The sequence below is a fragment of the Cyanistes caeruleus genome, chromosome Z, assembly GCF_971803275.1.
Source record: "Cyanistes caeruleus chromosome Z, bCyaCae1.hap1.1, whole genome shotgun sequence".
Lineage (NCBI taxonomy): Eukaryota > Metazoa > Chordata > Aves > Passeriformes > Paridae > Cyanistes > Cyanistes caeruleus.
Window position 1 is genome coordinate 20,689,461 of NC_141732.1, and position 21,889 is coordinate 20,711,349.

Here is a 21,889-nt window from a genome sequence, read left to right on the forward strand (position 1 = left end):
ACAGGACAATTGCCTGGACAATGTGCCATAATCACAGTTTTTTCATTTTTTTGATCTAGGAGGCAATACTGACGAAGAAGAGGAGAGCAGATTTTTACACAGAACATGCCTTGAGAACTAGGACATCAGCTGTTAGATAGATAGATAGATAGATAGATAGATAGATAGATAGATAGATAGATAGATAGATAGATAGATAGATAGATATTCCTGGTCTTGTCTGATGATGAGAGCAGCATCATATTATACAGGCATTAAAATTCTCTGGAAGCTGTTATTTATAGTAAATTGTCATCGTGCCCCAGAGGATCTCGCTTCCAATACATGTGGTGCCACTTCCCTCTGTTTCTGGAAACGACAGAATATTGGCTTTCCACTGTGAAGCAAAGTTCATTTGAGGATAGGAAACACCAAGTGCCAGATTTTGGCAGATAGTATTAGAGAGCACAGTTTACAGAGAATGCCCATCTGTGTGAAGCACACAAGAGCAGCAGTGGCACTGACAGAACTGTCAGTCTGCTTTATGTGGCAGGACTGAGGCTGATACATTGACAGTAAGAAACTGCTTGTTAAAAAAACACAAGAAGCAAACATTTCACTACTTTTATTCTAGTTGCTGATTTATCACAGCTTCAGCATCATTGTTGTGTGTGGTTATCAGAGACATCAGAAGGTGCCAGAATGGTGCAATGCACTGGCAACAAGAACATGCCTTTAAAAGGGTATAAGAGATTTTAGAGTCTTTCAGTGCTAGCTATTTACACATTAAGGACTTTAAAAACACATTTTGCACGTCTCAAAACACTGCCAGATCCACAGAAGGAGTGTGCCATAAGATAGACCACCACAGCAGGAACTTGAGATAAAAAATTATGACAGGAAGGTACTAATTCCAGGCCTGGGGAGGTGAGATCTAATTATCACATTGTGGCTAACATATCTGGACAAAAATTCCCTGTGTGGCAAACTGTGGGAAAGGAAGCAACTGCTCATACACATACCACACCAAGTTACAAGAGCAGCACCTGCTACTACCCCACAGATACCCAAAACTTGGAATGTATAAAGGTTCCCCTGAAGAACAGTTCTTAGATCCCCACAACTGAGATGCCCAGGGCGAAGAAGAGCTGGTGGGATGCCCTTGGATCTATGGGTGGTGATTATCTTCAGCTTGATCTCTCTGTCTTTCTCTCTCTCTCCCCATTTCCACCCCAACCACCTCTCTTCCATAAATTTTTATGTCTGTACATTGCACTTAGTGCTCAATAAAGTCCATATTCTCAGCTTATTCTGTGATTCTGAGATCCTGTGATATTTCAACATATGATCTCGTTTTGTGCTTTATTTGAGAAAGGCATCTCTCACTAGCCAGGTCATAACAACCAGCTCACCAGGCTTACCAGCTTTTGGGAAAAATACCCTCAGTGTTTTAAATCCTTTAAACAAGGGAGTGAGCCTTGCAGACTTTCTAAAATTATCTTTAGTCCCAAATATCTGAACCTATGTCTCTATCTACAGAGCACTTCTTAGGTGATATAATAAAAAAAGGTTTTGGAATATCACATTTACTTGCATCTAGGAAGAAATCAATCCCATGTTAATTACCATGAAATTTTGTTACCTATTTTCACACCAGGATCAGATTGTTTCTTCATATAAGTTATGGTTTAGATTGATATCATCTTTCCAGAGGTTATTGGTATTTTGCTCAAAAACTGGCCTTCATACTTTGGGAACTTATCAAATTATTTTAGAAGATTTTGTTTCCTGTAATTATTATTGCATACCACCTTTTTATTTTTCTTCTACTAATTTTTCCAGGTCTTAAAAAAAAATTTATTTTTATTTATTTATGTGTAAAAACCCAAGACTCATTCCCTATCAGTGATGCAACCTAATTGCCCCAGTCTTCTGCTAGCCACTTCTCTCTCTTTTGGATAACTCATTTAATAAAATAAATTTTAGCTTGCAGATTGATCACTTGAGATAACTGTGTAATGTTTTGTGGTCAGAAAGTTCAATATTTTAAAATGGAGTTTTGATGGCTAAAATTGCTATTGATTGGAAACTATTGGCTCCAAGAATTATGGAAATTAAATATTTCCAATACAACTGTTATAACAGATGCAATATTTTGAGACAACTGGTTATAGCTATTAATGGCATCAAATTACATAATGGATTTTTTTTCTTATCTATTTCCAAGAAAGAGATGAAAAAAATGTTCTTGATCTATTTTTTTATTAAGTTCTTCACAATGGATTAAGAATGTGAAATATTAAAAACTCTCCACAACTGTGGAGAGTTGGCAAGGGCACAGAGAAAGGAGTCAAATGGTAAGTGATGAACATTATTTACTGAACATATCATTAGTTGTGTATAATACCAATGTACACATATAAGAATGGATCAAAGTGGAAAATCAGCCACAGGTATTGGAAATTCTCTTTCATTTTGCAATTTCCAAACTAAATCACCAATATTTTTGAAAATTTACACACCTGTAATATTAAGAGCAGAGAGTATTATGTAAAAATGCACAAAACATTCCAACAAAAAGTCAATGACCAAAACAAGCCTCAAAGTGTGTAATGCTATTTTTTATTATTTTTCTAAGACTCCAACAGATGTGATTCATAACTTTCTATGACTATGCACTGCAAATGAGATATTATATCTCAAAAGAAAGCAAAATATTCTGATGTCATATACTAAATACCTTCTTTAAATTTTCATACTAAACAGAATAAAATAGTCCAACCTTTTAAGTGCAGATCATTACATTCAGCTGTTCCCCAAACACCTATGGAGATTATATTTATTTCTTCCTTGAATTATTAATTCCAAATATATTTCAGATTTTACACTAAAACCTTCTAATAATGTGAGTACAAGCAAATACTTCACAGAGGATGTTTACATCCAAATATGACACTGGTAATGTTTTTGCATCCTAACATTAGCAATATTTCCATGCTGTATTGAAATCAAAGAGTCACAAAATAGAGAGATGAAATACCTGTACTTGTAAGTACCAAAGAATAAAAATATCTCATTTTCATTCACATCATCCTGATGAACAACATCAAGATTTACTGTTGTTATTCATATTGGCTATTACATGCTTATCTCTGCATATATCTGTATTTCATGAGAACACACTGATTGCTGAGAATCAGAACAGTGTACAGACCTAACAGAAAGCTCCCCAGGACAATTTCAGCTGGTGGATTCTTTGCTGTGTCTCTCTTCCGTTCACAACGTAAAGCAATCCCACTGAATAAATCCCACTGAACCCATTAACAATGAGAAAGCCTTTAACATTAACAGAAAATTTTCACTCCTGACAGAACAAGGACTCCTCATTAAGGTTTGTATACGTGATATAAACATTGCTCTACATTTTAGGGAACTATACTGCATCAAAAGTACTTTACAACTCTAATTTACTCCAACACTTCTTGAAAAAATCACCAAGATATTTTATATCTTTATATTTCTGTTTCTTCACCTTTCCTATAAAAAAATCATCTATTTTCTGAGGAATATCCAGAATTTTCTTATTATGAAATGCTAACAAACAATGAACTAAAATCTCTGTGTAAACCAATATTTTCCTACAAGCCCAGCATGCAGGAAAAATTTTTTTGTTGAAAGTATGAAAACATTACCATACTGGGTCCCATGCTTAGCTTCAGTAAGACAACTGACAATCTTTTGTTTCTGGGCTAGAGACACTTGCAGCTTAAAAATCAATCCTGTTGAAAATTTACTAATTAATAAAGAGTTTGAATTACCATACTTTTTCCATGAGTCTGAAGTTCATAGATGAGGGAGAAAAATGAAACAACTTACACTGCACTTATCTGTACGTTTTCTAACTTAAAATATAAGACTCACAGCACCCCATTTGGAGATAAGTCTCGTGGATGCTCCTGGAAACAGTACAACAGTCAAGTCAAGTATAAAATGAATTTTCCTTTGGTTAATCCTTCCAGCTCTGGCAATTGATTTAAAGACTGCTTGAGCTGAAAGTTGTATCTGGAGCACTGTGGTTTATGGGGATACATAGACTATGCTGAGGGAGTTTGTGAGCTTTTTAATAAGATCCAAAATTTAATTAGGTGGAGGTTGTTTTGTGATGTCACAGATAAGTTTTTTACTAGGATATGGCTATGATTTTCTAGTATACAAAATTAATCTCTGTTATACAGAAGGCGCTCAATGGAATTACATTTATTTTTTTGGAAGAGAGTAAGTTGCTTAATTTTGTTGATATTAAGCTTGTGAGCCTTAAAATAATTTTTAAGACCAATATTATGAAAAAGGAAATAAGATCAGAACAAAAAAACCAACCTGTTTTATTGGATTAGGAAACATTAACTTGCCCCTGGGTTTATATCTATCCTGTGTTTCCACAAGACATGTCAAAAAAAATGAACTGTTACACCCTGGACTACACAGAGATTAATACAAGTATCCAGTCTTACACTCACAGAGAAGATTGTGAAGTACATATTCTTACCCAATGTTAAGTGTCTCTATACCACTAGGGCATTTAGGAGAAATTAATCAATAATTGTCTTACCTCTATTCCCAAAATAATGTTTTCCTGCACAGGAGATATTCCTTTATCATTCTGATGTTTTAAATTTCTTTCTAGCCTTTAAGAATGTGATAAAACTATTACTAGCTGAAAGTGGTAGTGCAATAGGAGTTAAATTTTCTTCATTGTTCAGGTAAACTACTGCTTCTCTTTTTCCTTTTTAACACTTTTACAGAGACTTTAGACAGAATAGTGCAGCTTTCCCTAATTTTGGTCCTAGTTGTCTCATGTACAATCTAAAATCTTTGGCTAAGCACATCTGACCTGCAGAGGACAAGACATATGCAGAGTTTTACTGATTCTCATAAACTTTACACACAGCTGTGTTTTCAGTGAAATATTATTCTAAGGAAAAGGTATTAGGGACAAAATTTCAAGCTTGTAAGGAAAGTCAACTGAGTACAAATTGTTTTCCACTCTTCTAATAAGTATCCCCAATAAAATTATGCAATCTTAGCAATTTATTGATACAGACAACACATTTTCACAAAGCCTACCAATGCGAGAAGATGCATGCCATGTTTCTTTCTGGAGCTCCCACGCTGCAGAAAACTGACATGGGTAACATGTCAGCCAAAAGTAACATGGGTTACTTCCATGCAAGTGAAGATTTATAACAAACATTGGGAGGTTCTGCTCTTACAGGAGTGTGTTTGGGCTTAGGACAACGTCCTTCAGTGTCACATTATACTATTCTTAAGGCTCCTTATCTGTACATGGGAGGGCCCCTGGGCATTCCTGGATGCATCCCTGGGATGCATGGATTTCCAGGTGGATAGCCTGGCATCCCAGGCCTCCTGGGCCCTGGTGGCCTTGTGACAGCTATGGATGGTGGAGGAAAGTTTCCTCCTCGGCTCTGTGGAGGATAGTGGCCATTCAGGACAGGGCCAGGATGCTGGAGCGTCTGAGAGGAGCTGGGTTCTTGTGGCTGGTCTTTCTTCGATCCATTGCCATCCTGTCCTTTCTTGCTGTCTGAAATGTGTTTGGAGGACAGAATTAACAAATGATCATGAAATTCCAAAGCTCCCTGACAGGGAAATCCAGCAGCTGCCTGACTATCCTAGAGTTCAGAGTAGCAAGTCTGGGCCTCCCCTGTTCAGACCTGGGGTAATGCACCTTCATAACCTTTGTGCTGTATTTTCCATCCATTTTTTCCTGCAAGGCTCCCATAAGGGCAGATGGGAAATTTCTAAAGCTGCACTTAGATATCATCTATCAATGATGATGAAGTCAGTAATTACATGGCTCTAGCAAAGACAATCATCTGTCACCTGGGTTTCCCTCCTAGGCTTTTAGTGGCTGTAGGGCATGCGTGCATGACGAGGGAAAGTAAACAGCCAGCAAAATCCCTTAGGACAGACTGACATCCACCTCCCCCAGCTGGGCTTTCTGGTAAGAGTTACTTACTCTGTTCCCACTACACCTTCCCTAGGTGAACCCAGCACAGGTGACAAATACTTTCCTGCTTAGTTCTGGGTCAATAAAAAGCAACAGAAGGGTAAAAGATTTAGACTTTGACTGCTGAGTGATAGATAAGAGGGATTATTAACACTCAGATCAGGTTTTAATTGCATTTTTTCAGCAGGACTGTGACTTTCAGTTCATTATAGTTCAGCTTTTAACTTTGGTGCTGCCAGGTGTGGAATAATGTTGCATATTTCTCAAACAAGCAAAAGAGAGAAATGTGAACTTACTAGTTGTGATTCAGTATTGTGAAGATGTTTCAGGACATTATAGCAGTGGAACAAGCCAAGACAGTGAGGAAGACTAGGATCACACATACTTGAATTCCTCATCATGAGACATTCAAACCAATTCTTACCTTTGTTTGGAGTGGATTCATCTTGCTTGTCTCCTTTAGGCTTTGCTGGTGGTGGTTCTGTCTCAAATGGGTTTTCTTCTTGTCCATTTGATTTTTGTGCCTTTTGTTTATTTCTTCTTTTATTTTCTTCTGCTTGCTAATTATAGGGAAAGAGAAGGCATCTTTCAGTGATCCTAACAGTCTCTGTAATATTTAGTAAAATGCAAAAAAATCAATAATTCTCTATTCTTACACTTTGTAACTTCTTTTTAAGTTCCAAGTTTGCTTCCTTGTAGGATTTGGATGTTGCGTTGAGATAATAAATGCTCAGGCTAAATTTAAAAAATAATAGTTTCTTGTTAGACAATTATTTAAATATAAATAATCAGAACATTCCTTTAGCAACCATTACAGCTGTGATAAGGCCTGTATCTTTTTCTCATTTAATGTGCTTAGTCAGTACTAATATTTTGACAATGAACAAAGTGCTTCCTTACTTTATGAAGAAACCGCTTTTATTTTGGGAGAGAAAAATGAAAGAAATTGTTTTCTCTATTAATATTCTACATTCAGTCTTATAATATTTAAGAAAGATGTTTCATTAAGTAGTGCTTAACTGTTAAGTGACTTCTATAGAATAAAAGTTGCATGATATACCTTAAAAATTAATAAATCATATTAATGAAAGCTTTCAAACAAATATAGTAAGCAAGCTGAAATACTGTCAAGAAAACAACCAAAATAATATTCTTTTTTTAAAAAATTATTACTTCCTTCTTCTATTAAGAAAAAACATAGGAAAATTTCTTTTTTTTAGTGTATAGAATACTATTGTGACAACTCTATAAAATTAGTAATTTTCACTATCCTGATTTAATAAGAAAAAATCTGCTATGAAGTCTTTAGTTGACATAAGCAGCAAATATTTAATCAGCATGTACTGTTTCCTCTGCTTTGCTTGATTTTGCCTTATATTTTTCCTCCTTTTTTTTTCTTCTATTTATTTCTAGTGTCCTTCTTCCCTTTATAACTAGGGGTTAAAATAGATTATGGCATTAAGTCATCCTTGGCAAAATTTCATCTCAATATTTCATATTGCTCATATAAAATCCTTTCATAATTTCTATTGTGTTCTATAATCTTCCCTATTTACTTGCAGTTCTGCAATGCAAAGTCAAATCCCAGCTTACCTCTGTTTAGAGTTAATTTTTAGTTCAGCAGTATGCTAAATTACCCAGTATAATAACCTAATCAAGCAGGTTAAAATTCATTGATAAAACAGGACTCAATACAATCTCTAAGAGCAAATATTCCAGGGTCATTTTTCTTTACCAGTTACTGAGCCACTCACAAAAAGCTCTACTAGTCCTGTTCCACAAAGTTTCCAAAACCATGTCTCACACTCCTGTCCCAATAATATAAAGTACAGTCTTTATCAATTAAAGGCACTGAATATCTGATTCATTGAAAGTAACTGAGATTAACTCTGCTCCATGGTGTTCATGTTTCTGTCAAACATGCTAAGGATTTATGATGTGTTGTTCTGCATACTGGACAAGCTGATCAATGTCATAGTATTACAGATTCCTTATGGGCCTTTTGTATCCTAATAGATTTCTATCTTTCATGGCAGGAACGTTTTTTAAAAGTATAACTAAACCAAAAAGAAAGCCATTGAACAAAAAGCTATCAACCTTTCTGCACACACACATTAAGTGTTTTCAAAGAACAGACTCATTAATTGTTCAAGTCACTCATCACTGAACAACCAGCACTACCTTTCTCAGATATTCAGTGATGACTCAGAGTGAAAGAAACTTAGCAGATCTTAGATACAGCAAGCATTGAGTTAATATTCTATACGTACACCATCAGCAATATAAAGGGTAGGACAAGTCCAGGGTTAGTGGCATAACCAAATACCTTCCCAAACCAGGAAGGAAAGTCGTGCTCCAGAGTTTCTGATATGACTTCAAACATTCTAGTCTTCCCACTATTAAACAAAAAAGTTGACAATATATCACATACAAATATTATGAATATATAAGCTAATCACATCATATCAAACCTGGAAAAAGGATAATATATGGTATGTTAACATTATTAAAACTGCACACTGAAGGGGACACTGAAGGGGGTATTGTCTAAAGTAGTATTTATGTATTCCAAAGAGGGAAACAAACACCAAAATTCTCATTGTATGCTAATAGAATTTGCCGGATTACCGCCTAAATTACTCCTCAGTGAATCAGTGTATGAGCTGTGAACTCCATATCATCAACCAACAAATGAAGCATTATTTGTGATCTATGAAGACATGGCAGGAAAATTCAGTCCTGTTTTTTCATGTTTGACAAGAAAAAAGTTGTCCACTTGCAATTGTTTTTTGTTAAGCCCAATTCTCCTCTTTGGTGTGTACCAATGCTACACAAGTCACTGTCTGTGTTTCAGGATATTTTTGTTGTTGCAGCAATCTAGTCACCTCCATATGTAATTGCTCCAACTTAATTAGAAAGTTATTTTCTTCCTAGACTATTTTCCTTCAGAAGTGTATCAATAGATATTCTAAAAATCCCTTTCTGTTTATTTTGCCTTCTGTGCCTCATGGCCCAGAAGTTTGTCATTTTTAACCTGGACAAGACCAGAAAAATGGGTCTCTGTCTATCAATTCCAATTAGTAGTTTTAATTAGTTGTAGGAATTGTCACCAAATTGCCACCTGACTGTCCAGTCATTGACGTTTCCTGTCACTGCTTTTCAGTTGTGGTAAAGAATTTCTTACAAATGGGTCTTTTTCTTAACTCATTGCCAATGTTTACACCCTTTCAAGTAATACAAAAATTTTGGAGGCAGAATTCTTCAGACTTGTTCTTTTTTTCTAGTTGTCCTACCCACTCACAACAGATGAAAAATTCCAGCCTCTGCTTTCCTCATGCTCTCCAGTGTGCACAAAGTGCATATTGGATACTGCAATATTGATAATTCTGTCCCGTCTTCGCTACTCCTCGCAGGTCTCTGGTGAATTGTGTATATTGCTTTAATGAATGAACTAAAATTAAACAAATATAAGAATAAAGGGGGAAAAAAAAACCAAACAAAAAAAATGAAACCCCAAAAGATTCATGAATTTCAAAAAGGATGGGACACTGAGTTACCAAGAGGAAAATGTTGTGTTTTTCAAATGTAGAGGCATACTCTACCAGTATTTATTCACTGGCTGCTCAAATGTAGCATCCATGTTCAAATGTTACCTATACTGAGGCTGAATGAGCTTTCATCAGTCTGAAGTTCTCCCTGTTGGAAGTTATATTGAAGGTTTCACTTTTTGATGAAGAACAACATATCTCTGCACATGACAGAGAAAAAAAGGCAAGCATCATCTTTCTCATTTTGAAGAATAATCTCACCATTTAGTTAATACCCAATTTAATAACTGCTGCTACTCAGATCTGACCTCAAGTATTTCCCTCAATATGTTTTTGCTAGGATTCAAAAAAAAAAAAAAATCTTAATTTATATCTCCTGTTTTGATGCAAATTCTTCTGTAAATTCAAACAATTTTCTGTCTCATCAGAATTTTTGTTATGTCATGTGAGTCTTCCTTTTATTCTACCTATGACTTCCTACTCATTCTACCTATGACTATCGTGATGACAATCTCTGTCATTTTGCCTTTAGCCAAATTTAATGTGGTAAGACTTTTGCTCCTTTAGAAACTGCACTGGGGATCATACAGATGTAGTTTTACTCACAAGAGTAATGTATTATTTAAACCTTTCAATGCAAACAGAATGTCTCTTCTACCATTCTCCTACTCTTGCATGGCTAATATTTTTGTTCGATAACAAGGGCTAGGGACTTTTAAAATTTTAATTTCTTGTCTGTTTTTATGTGATAGAAGTCATATACTTGTATCTCATGTTACCTGGCGGGTAAAGATGATGAAAATGATCCTAGACTTTCCAGGTACTGCACACAAAAAGAGAAAGTGTGACAAAGTCTAAACTACCCTTAGTGCAAGACGTGTTTGCAAGGCAGGCCTAGGTGTTTAGAAAAGATCAGTGACTATGGAGGCCTTGAAGACTTCAGGCACAAATTCAGATTCACAGTGGTAGTACAGAGACATGAAATTCTATGCACTGGAGAGAGTCATGGCATTCAAAGACTGAGCCACACTATATTTATCACACCCTCACACATTCTGATCTGCCCTTCCTACAGGCCACATAGACATTTCCTAAAAGCACTCTCTTAAAAGCACAACGGGTCACTGCTCTATTCCTTAAGAATCATTTTTCTTTAGTGCAGCTGTAATGATAATTTTTTTCCTATTGAATTTGACAAAAAGAAAAGATTTTCTATTCTACATCTCAGATAAAACTTTCTAAAGAATCAGCCACTTTTCCAGGATTCCAGCTTTGGGAATTATCCACAATGAGAAATACATCACAATTAAACATTCAACATATCAGGTGCTAATTACAGAGACACTTTTTCATCACTCCGTAATTCACTGTGATGTGCAGAAGCAGATCATTACAACAATTGCAAAAGATGGAGGTAAAATGCAGAGAACCTGAAAGGACCACAGTCAAAAGATGGTGGGATGGAAACAATGGTGTACACAGCAGGCAGTGTGGAGAGAAAGAGGATGAAAAGCAGCATGGCCATGTAGAAGTTATTGGATCTGGAAGCCTTGAAGACCCGTTCTTGGGGGACGTTGCAGCACATCACTGCCCAGCACTGCAGGTACATCGACGTGTGGAGACGAAACACATTGATTGCTGGGAGACATGGAGCATAAAATGATCCCATCCTAGAAGTAAAGCAAATAAAAAAAAAATAACCACTATAATTATAGGACTTTCCAGGAATGCCACACAGTCCTTCCATCAATGTATTTTGCACACTGTGCACTCAGAAATCCATGTAGCAAACTTTATGGGGTTTTTTAACTCTTTTTTGAAAAATGTTGAAGGCGTATGAAGAAAACTATCTGTATGAACTTTTTGTTTAAAATTCCTCTTTCTCTGCAAATTAAATAATGACTTGGTGAAAAGTTATTCACTTTTAATTTTTCCAGGTAGCATCTTGCTTGTGTTGTGTGAAATATGATAGCCATAAAAGTAGTTACTACCAATTCCTACAGCTAGGTATAAACAAAATAATTTCATTCATAATTTATTATTTTTTTATTGATATGATAACATAACACGTGCTTTAGGAAGGATATTTTTGCTTCAGTGACATTTATTTTAACTGCAGTTGCCAGGGTAATTTAGGCTTTCATGCCAACAATCTGTTTATTGATTCTGTTATATTTAGTTTTTTCCTTATTATATATGGTTACATTGTTATGACACCAAATAGTTGGCAAGTTTTTTTATTTTTATCACACTTTGTTTCTTGTGTCATGCTGAATGAAGAGCAGCTAAATTCATTTTCCTGGCCAAATGGTACAGAATACAAGAGATCAGGAACCTGTTTCTCCTTAATCCTTGCCCTTGTGGTCAGGTGACAAGGTGATCAAGCTAAGCTGCTTTGCCCCTGAGTGCCTCCGACATTCTATTTAGAAACAGGAAATATATTTACATTAGGGTTGGAAAGATCTTCTGAGAACAGAAAAATGACAGGCTTTTGTATATTAGTTTAGCTCCTTTCTCTTTTTGCGTATCTTAAATAAAAAGATAAAGGGTTTTACAGAAGTGACAGTTTTACCACACAAAAAGCCTGATCAGCCAAGTCATATTAAATGTAAAAATTAGGCCTTAGCAAGAACTGAGAAGTCAACAGTGCTTGTAGAGAGCAGCTCCTGAGGAAGACTGAGCATCTTGCAGAATAGAATGAAAACCTTTTCTCCTCTACATCTGAGGACTAACAGTAGTATTGTTTACACATTCATTTAATTGCACAGATAAGGATAAATACATTTGCTTTAAGCTCTTTTTTTCAGGAACATGGGAAAAGAACAGTAAAGTATGCTGAAAGGCTAAATTTCAAAGCAAAGCACTACAGCAAGCAGTCAGCATAAACATATGCAGATTTTTACTGCTTGGTTTTACAAACTCAGTGCAAAATCCTGATGTATGTGGTCCAATAACCCCAGCCCATAATTAGTTTTGAATTGCTCCAGCTCATTGCAGTGTACCAGAGTTTGGTATATTGCATATACTTCCATCAAATTAAAGAACAGGGACATGATCAGGATTTCAGAAAAGTCCTTCACAGATGCAGATAAATCCCACCATCCTGCAGATACAACGTGCTTTTCCCCACCTACCAGATCATGCCTTGGTTAAAGATCAGTCCCAGCACATTTCCACTTATATCAAACTCAGAATATGATGGCTGAAAGAAATGATATGGATGTTTTCATTAGGTTTGCACAAAGGGCTTTAAGATGAATTAGAGTAGATGAAAACTAGTGGAGAATTACAAATCATTCTGGGTACCGGGTAAATTTAAAAGCAACAATACAGAAAATTTCTATTTGAATGGCTAATGGATGCCAAAACATTGTGTCCTCCAGTACAGCACCAGCAGTAAAATTTAATGTGATGAATGTGATTTAATTGACTGAATACACAATTGACCTCTGGCGTTATTTTTCTTTTTTTTTTTTCATATTTTAGCTATTGCACTTTTGAAGTTTTCCTTTCAACATTGATAGAGGTTGCCAATCATTTTCTTTGTTTAATATGAAGATCTTATTTCTAATTTGAGTGCTTGATTCTAATTTTTCCTTTAAGATTCAGAACTTTAAGAATGCCATGGGGTCTCATTATGTCTTTGTTTGCTGAAGAAAGCCCTCTATCATACATTTTTATTTCCAGTGTAGACACATAAATACCACAAAAATTGTTTAGTCTTTTATTTCTGTACTAATAATTTGACCCTTCATTCTGTTTTTTCAAATCTTTAATCACTTGCCCATCTCTTACCTTAATTACTAGTTTCTTATTTATGAACATTTCCATTTATAAACATTGAATACACTGAATTTACATAACAACTGAAAGGCAGCACATGCTAATTTGTGTTCATATGCACCAGATCAAAACTTTCTGCTAAGAAATTGGTGGCTTTAAACTTTTCGTTTATACCTGAATATCTGTTTCAAATATATTATTTGTACATTTATAAATATTATTTATATATTTATACACTATAGCTGGTGTCTTGCACAATTTGCCATGATGATGGACAAAAAAAAAAAACATGAATAATGCATATCTTCCAGGTAATAATTATAACGATGAGGGCAAGAGGAAAATGAGATGCAAAAATAACAATTTCCTTATGGCCAAAACAAGACAAAGTCATTCTACTGAAATCTTTAGTTAAAGCCACAGTTTTTGTACTGTGCTGTGCTTTTGGAATATGTCAAGTTCCTGCACTCTTTGTGTGTAGCTTTGTGCACATACATAACACACACAAACACACACACACACATATATACATATACTTATATTTATACATACATACATATATGTATGTTTCCAGTGAATTTATATATTTAATGTCACATGAATCTGCTTGCATAAGGGGAAAAATTAAATAGATTACTATTATTACACTTGAAAAACGTTTGGTTAAAGACATCTGTATAGGCTAGAATGTTAAAATATTTATAAGATCACACTGAATCAAATGATGCATGACTGCTTTTTGTAACATTGGCTAGCAATGTCAGACAAAAAAAGTCTGAAATACAATTATTAAACAAATAAAAAAAGAGTCTTCCCACACAACATGCAAGTTAATCTCTGGAATTCTTCCCTATTTTGATCATCAAAAATATTTTTCTTGTAGCAAACGGCTGAAAATCAATGGATATTCATGGATTCATGGCCACTAACCACAGAGACATAGGTATAGCTACTTCCTAAGGAAGGTTTTCAGCTGAGCTGTTTCCAGAAATTCTGTGATTTCCAGTTTCAACTTCCAGTTTTTGTTTCAGAAAGTTTACTGGACCTGGGGACCGTAATTTACCAGACCATTACAGACATTCCTATATACTGCCCAATAAAAATGCCAATTATAAACTGGTTTCAGGATCTCCTACAAGCAGATGTGTTGTTGTTAGTTTCTCAGCTCATGCTATATTCAAATTCCTCCATTTGATTTTGATGTTGTAACAGTTATTACCTGTTTGAACGCAATCTGACTAACTGGTAGTGTTTGTCTCCACCCCTATACTAGTCCTGTTTGAGGCAGAATGTAAAACCTAGAGATAATGTTGAAATTTCATGGGAGTCAGCAAGTAACAATGAGATTGCTGCACCAGAAACAAGATGTTTTTAACAGAAAACCTGAAAACTTTCATCTCCTCCAGAAAACTGGGATTTCCCAAAATGCAGTTCTTATCAATGCAAGACATTTTTACATGTATGAAGACAAAATTTTAATGAAAGAATGTGAAAATAACAGCTGCAATAGCTGCTTATGCAGGAGTACCCTTGATAGCCTTAAATCACATTGCCCTTTTCTGTACTTCTCAGTAAGTACAAAAGGAGTAAGTACTCAGTAAGTACTTTGGGTGCTTCACAAGCTTTAACAATTCCATGACTACTACTTAAAAGACGAAAAACATCTAAAACAATTTTATATATATATGTGTGTGTGTGTGTGTGTGTGTGTGTGTGTAGTAATATTTCTAGAACAGGATTTTTCATATTTTTCTCCACATGAGCTATGTGCTAGAAGACCCTATCCGATCAATGAAATTATATTCTGTGAAATGGTCAAATAGTAAATGTGCAAAAAATGTGTGTTCTCACAAGAAAAATAAAATTTTCTCTTACAAAATAAAATAAAATAAAGAAGTCCTAAAGTTACCAAAGCCCAAAGAAGGAGACAAATATTAAGGCATAAGCAAAATGCAAGAAAAACTAACTTCAAGGCATTTTGAATTGGTATATCTAACCTAAAGTTAACTCTGTAGCATTGAAAGCAAAATGAACATTGTTACTTAATTGTGAAGTGATAGCAAAGACATTTAAAATAAGATACTTACAAAGCCATACTCCAAGTCCCAGCACCAGCAGTAATTGAAAAACCTAACAAAGACAGCTCTCAAAAAATCGCCGATTAGAATTGTTATGTATGTTGTCATCATGTCAGAGACTGTCAGGCGCACAAATTCCTGTCAGAGCAATATTCTCTTTTAAGAATAAATTTAAGCAGTTAATAGTTACAATCATAATTAAATACTGTACTAGATCTGTATCTGTGCTTATCCTGCATGGACAAAACTCAACCTTTCTACGTTCACCGAGTCTGTAATGTGCCAGAACTACTGCCCCTCATTTTCTAGAGCTATCCTCTGTTCTAATTTGTGTTCATATTATCAGATGAGACTTCCAGAGTATGATTAAACATGATTAAACTGAGAAAGGCCTATAGCCAAGATCACTGCTATAACAGAAATCTGTGATGATACCTTCAACTGCTTTTGATCCCTTTGATTTGAGAAGACTATTAAAAAACAAACAAACAAACAAACAAACAACGGTGAATGGCTTCTCTCAAGCAGTTTCAATATCCAGTGGATAGAGAGGAAGGAAGAAAATCCTAGTGCAAATAGTCATGGCTCTACTTTTATTTTAGGCTTTTTATGTTTCACTAAAGCCTGCTATAACAGGCCTTACCCCAACAGCCCAGAAAGCTCTTACTTTCCCTGATATGAAATTCAGGGTAAAATTATTTCATTTATGAGCTCTTGGTATTCTCAGCATTTTGTTTAGCATCAGTGAGAAGAGAGGGGCTGATTTTTCTGCCTATATTCTCCCTGCTGGTGGTTTATTCTTTCAGGAGGACAGATTGTCAGGGTGATGGAAAACAGCAAAATTGATTCAATATTGAAATTGTTGTCATGGACAAATCAACAGCAATGTAGAAGGATCAAATTGAGGGAAAGGTTAGAAAATTATTTGGAAACCACATTTTATGATGGTCTGTCAATAAGAATAAATGAGAATAAGAAAAATAGGAATCAAATAAAATATCTGTGCAGATTTTCCAGTAAACTTTTATTGTTCTTTTGCACTATTTTGCTTGGCTAAAGACAGAGACGCCTTCTCAAAAGCATACTGCTGTAAGAGCTGTCTTATATACATGTCCCTTTTGAGATAACACCTTCATTTTTCCAAAATGAGTAGACAAAGAAGGCAAAGATGACATCAGGAAGATAAATTAAGAGGATAGAGGAAAGCAGAGGGAAAAAATAAATGCTTTCAATTCTGTCAACTAACAGAAGAAATAATTTCCTGCTAGACAGGATTCAAAGAAAATAATTTTTTTAAAACTTTTATTCAAGAGAAATTATTTTAGCCAAAATAAAGAGGATTTAGATACCATATCCTGTACGAGATTGTATAACCCATTTTCAAGTATGAGCTCCAAGCAGCTGCATTACCTGTCCTACCATTGTTTCCCAGCATGGCCCTCTGGGGACATCAGCAGGATCCACCTGAATTGGAGGAGCAGTGGAATTCTCTGGAATTGTACCATTGTACAGACTGGCTTCCCATATTGTCATGTTATATTTGACTATCTTCTCTTCTTCCAGCTAAGGAAAGAAATAAATTGAGGGGGAAAAAATCAACATGAGCCTGTTACCAACCCTTTGTCTATTCAAAAATTCCCATTGCTAGCTTAGGCATGGATGTAATTTACAGCACAGAAAAAGAATGTCTTTCTCTGGTATGTCTGTGACTGGCTGGAGGTTCTCAATGTTGTCCAGATACATGCTAAACATAGTGAAAGAAAGTAAACATCTTGCCTTGAGGTTGATTTCATCCATTAGGGCGATGATGAAAGTGTAGAGATTGCCAAGAAAAAGAGCAAAGATTCTTCCCAGCTGCCATCTTAGAGCTATTCGAGGGTGGTAGTTTTCCAGAGAACTGATTACATCAAATAAAGTTGGACAGAACATTCCTAAAAGTGACATAACTGTGTTCACCTGAGGAGGGGGGGGGGCAGAAAAAAGTTTAGTGAAATGTTAGAAATAAATTATTTTATTGATCTGGGTGAAAAATATATTAGGATTACTGCTTTTTATTTGGCTTTTGATTTAATAAAAGCCAAAATCCACTCGCGGTGTCTGTCAGAAGTTGATGAAATCCACACACCATCCCCACTAATCTCCTTCTCTCCATGACACAATTGTATCTGAACTGTGTTCAGACAGAGCTAAGTACTGCTGATATGGAGAGGGAGACAAAAAATTTAAAGGTTAAGAGAGAGAAGCCGGGTCAGAGAGAAAAAGTTTTTTCCACAAAGTCATCAGCAGCTCTTTATTATGCTGTGAACTTCAGGAAGAGGTGACAAAAAATATATTTACCATGGATATCACATAATTGCATGTAAACAATGTTCATCCCCTTAATGAATCTAGTCTAATGAAATTTTCTACAAAAGCAGCTTAATACTTTTAGGAATAATGTCAATTTTTAAATATTGCTGTTTGCCTTGTAGGTAGAAGCTGCACCTTTCTTTAAGTTGTATATTAGGTGCTAGGAATTTTTTCTGAGCAAATCCTAAATTCATATACTAATGATACAAACATAAGAAAATTTGATCTCCAAAATAAGAAAAATGTGTGAATTTCATTCAGAAGCCAAATATATTTATGAAACTAAATATTAATATCCAATCAATGGCAATTTTTTGTACTCAAAAATATGTTAATTATCTGTCAATAGGAATATTTTTTTAGCTAGATAACATCAGTGTTGTTTTAGCCACTCTCCTTTAGAGACACACTGCTCCAGATCTCAAAAGCATAGAAGCATAGACCTTAGAAAGACATTTTTATTATAGATATAAAAGTAAAATTATGAGCATAAAGACAAATGTTACCTACTTTCCAGATTATAACATAAACTTATAAAACAGCCTTTGGTAGCCCAGTTCTTATTAGTACAGATCTTCTACCACACCTTTAAACTGAGAGAAAGCTGAATTCCTCCAAGCTCTGTTGTCTCAGAGCTTGTGCTGCCTTAAAACAAGATGTTTTGTACACAATCTTTCCTTTCCCATAAAACTAAAATGTGATAACAAGTAACATAATTCACTCTCAACAGCCCTATTTTTCTGGATTCCAGAGGTGGATTATTTCACATTTTAATGTTACTTTCTCAGTCAGGCTTTGGTGTTGAAAATTCTGCATTTATTTTCCTTGTTCCATCATCACCATTAGCTTTATGAGGCTACCACCTTTTTGCCTTATTTTAAGTAAGGTATGCACTTTACAGTCCAGCTCAGAAGATGAGTTTGAAGTAACAAACTAGTTTTACAACATGCACAGTAGCATTTTTGCTAAGAAAGTAAAACCTTCCCAGGTTTTCATACGGCAGACTGATTTCAGGTGCATACTGTGCACATAGCAAACAAAACACCTCTGTCAGGCAGGCTGCATCTGCTCTTGAGGGCAGCATTAGGCACAGATTAGGCACAAAAAATATTGCACAGGACTCTTGGAGAGGGCAATTGGAGCTGGAAGGCATCAGTTTCAACCTGTTGCAGCATCAGAGTTACATCAATGAGGTTCCAAATAACTTCCTCTGTGCCCAGAGAGCAACCACTCTGCTTGGGTCAGTCTCAGGAGAAAAGCAAGAAGAGAGTAGGTTCCATGAAGAGATCTCATGAAACCACAATGTGTCTGGAAAACGATCCTAAGAGCACAGAGGAGGAAATGTAAAGGCCTCAAATGAAGCTAAATACTAAGTGATGTTTGAAAGAAGCAAAGAAGAAATTTGATGAAGTAGGAATCAGAGAGACATAAGCAATTTTTTTGCTAAATATTTCCCACCCACACTCAGAGTATTTAAATTACCAGGGAAAAAAGGCAACATGCAAAGCAGAGGAACACAGTTTCAAACCACATCTATTATAGAAATGCGCTAGCACGAACTTCATTTCTTTCCCACCACCCGTAGTTCTCCAGACCTTCCAAGGCAAATTTCTGGGATCTTCTGACAACAAAAAAGATGAGGTAGCCACTTCCAGCAAGTGTGCATAGGGCTAAGAAGTTAGCAAGAACCCTTAGGAATCGAGTCAAATGAATATTTTCTTCTTTTCGGCTCTCCTGCTCCTCCACGATTGCTTCCTGCACTTGTTAGAAAGAAAAGAATATTATGAATACTTTAATGGGCAAGGCCCCACAGTGCTTCCTCAATTGTTAGAAGTCAGTTAAATAAATAACAAAGATGCAAATGGACATCTGGGGTTCATGTTTTGAGATGAATGTACATTATCTCATAAAATCTTGTTCAGATCCTGGCAGATTCTGGATTTTTGGCTCCCCAGGGTTTCCTCAGCCTTTTTTGAGTGTGTCCCCAGTGAGTCTTGTTACACTTGTACTCATGTGTCAAAAAAAAGCTGCATGTTCTTTCAGCTTGCAAGGTGATACGAGGTTGAGTGATACAGCACAATAAATGTGTGATTATCTGTCAGAAAAGGAAATCTCATGCTTTAAAAATGTGCATCTGTGAGAAATGAGGAAAGCATTTTACTCTGAAAGTCAGAAAAAAATTAAAAAGTAGTTGAGATGTATGAATCCCAAAAAAAATTAGAACGTGCAGAGCTTCAGACTCTGTTCTTCAGACTTCAGAACAAAATGTTTGCCCCACATTTACCCTTGATCATAACTGATAAATATTAAGACTCTAATTGAGTCTAATATGAACTCCTGTTTTTACTTTTGACAGGTGAAAGAGCTTTTGGTCTGGAGTGTCTCCATGAAAGGAAGTTTTGTTATAGCTTCTGACTTTGGTATAGAGATCAGCTGTCCAGAGGAGAAGCTGATAATTGCCTTTTGCAGCTCTGCTCCTTTTACAGCATGTGTCTGTCGCATAAATGACTGGAGACAGCAGCAGCTTTCAAACAAAACTTCCATGGACTCACCCAAGCCAAGACTTCTCTCTTTCTTTCTGAGGTTCCTTGCTCGTTTGCAAGGTTTACAATAAAGTTTCATAGGTTTATTTCTTGAAATTAAGCCTTTTTCTCAACTGATTTGTGTTCTTTCCCAAATAGCTTTCAGCATCTGCTCTTAGGAGGCAGGCAGAGAAGCTGATACAGATTCAGTGCTTTCAATCCATGTTTCTCCACTATTTGCTTTTTTGGAATCTTCTCTGTATGGCTTACACTTGAGGGCAGTTCTCTGCTATGCCTGCAGCTGAGGAGTGGGCAGGGTGAGGGGGTGTGGTGGCTGTTCCACCGCTGAGGACAGGAAAGATAAAAATGAGCAGAGCAGGCAGTGCTCAGTGCTCCAGCTCCCGTGGTGTCACACCTGACAGTGTGACTGCAAGCCTGGCATCTTCCTCACTGCCTCACAACTCTTCTTGGCCTGTCCATTCCCTGTACATTGAATGTTAAATCTTCCTTTGCCTGCTACACTGGTGTGTCCCAGCCACCCTAGAGCACAATCACATCCTTTAACATTTAACATACAGAATATATCCCCTTCAGTGTTTTCACAGCCCTGTGTCTTAGGTCTTGCCCCAGATTCGTTACAAAATTACTCTTGAAATCAGAATTACTCTTGAAACCAACATATCCTATACACTGGAAAGAACACTGCCTTGCAAATTGGGCTATATTTTGTAATTAATTTGAAAATAAGAGCATTTTCTTACTGAAAAGCAAGTATAAACTCAAAATTCTGGGGCCAGTTCTTCTGATAAATAGCCCTATACAGATTATTGTATAATTTTGTTTTAATAATATCTCTTCTTTGCAACAAGAGAAATTGACAATGTGAGGTTGGCAAAAGGGGAGCAACATTTCAAAAAAGGATTTTCAGACAAACACCATAGAAACTGGAAGTCATCAGAGATGAGAAAAAGTAAAATACTATTTTTACAGTAGAATCGGTTTTCTAAAACTGGTACTGTCAGCACAGAGGATACAAAAGATGCTAACCTTATTTCTTTCACAATTAAAAAGAAAAGAAATCTGAAGGCAAAACACAGAGACCTAGAAGAGTGTACAGATGACAGCTGGAGTATGAGCCTCAGCACATGTAACTCTTGTCCTTAATTCCATCTGATTCCCACCAGTGTTAAGGCCAAATCGTGGTCCCTCTCCTTAGTAAACTCTGTTTTACCTTAAAGCTTGTTGTGATGGAGGCAAACTTATTATCTGCTGTCTCAGGATTGCCAATCAGGTAGTCCCAGCTTGTGAACATTTTCCAGCTGAAATTAAAACTGGTGTCATCCCCGCCACCATCATCATTTGCATTCTTTGCCATTCTACAAAGACACAAAGACACGGGAAGACCTTGTTGGCAGTAGTTCTGCTTTGTGGGCATGACTTTTAAATGGTTCCTAAGTTCTAACATTTTTTCTAAAAAAAATTCTACATCATTCTTGATGTCAATTATGAATCTTTCTTTCTGAAACAAGTGTATAAGATGGAGATTTTCATATTTAGACATATGAAATATGAGCTCACCATCCACATTTTGATGAGAAAGAATGA

General features: G+C 35.9%; 1 protein-coding gene across 1 annotated transcript in view; it reads right to left on the reverse strand.

Annotated features, from left to right (window-relative positions):
• Positions 1-2,585: 2,585 nt before the first annotated feature.
• TMC1 (transmembrane channel like 1) overlaps positions 2,586-21,889 on the reverse strand; it is an 81,907-nt gene continuing 62,603 nt past the window's right edge. Inside the window, exons 10-20 of the mRNA XM_086869785.1 lie at positions 21,516-21,660; positions 19,323-19,517; positions 17,190-17,369; positions 16,824-16,976; positions 15,423-15,551; positions 12,687-12,754; positions 10,983-11,222; positions 8,275-8,400; positions 6,661-6,739; positions 6,429-6,564; positions 2,586-5,578 (exon numbers count right to left, since the gene is read on the reverse strand). Coding sequence (XP_086725911.1) covers positions 5,313-5,578; positions 6,429-6,564; positions 6,661-6,739; positions 8,275-8,400; positions 10,983-11,222; positions 12,687-12,754; positions 15,423-15,551; positions 16,824-16,976; positions 17,190-17,369; positions 19,323-19,517; positions 21,516-21,660 — 1,717 coding nt within the window. The 3' untranslated portion in view covers positions 2,586-5,312. The remainder of the gene's footprint in view (positions 5,579-6,428; positions 6,565-6,660; positions 6,740-8,274; positions 8,401-10,982; positions 11,223-12,686; positions 12,755-15,422; positions 15,552-16,823; positions 16,977-17,189; positions 17,370-19,322; positions 19,518-21,515; positions 21,661-21,889) is intronic.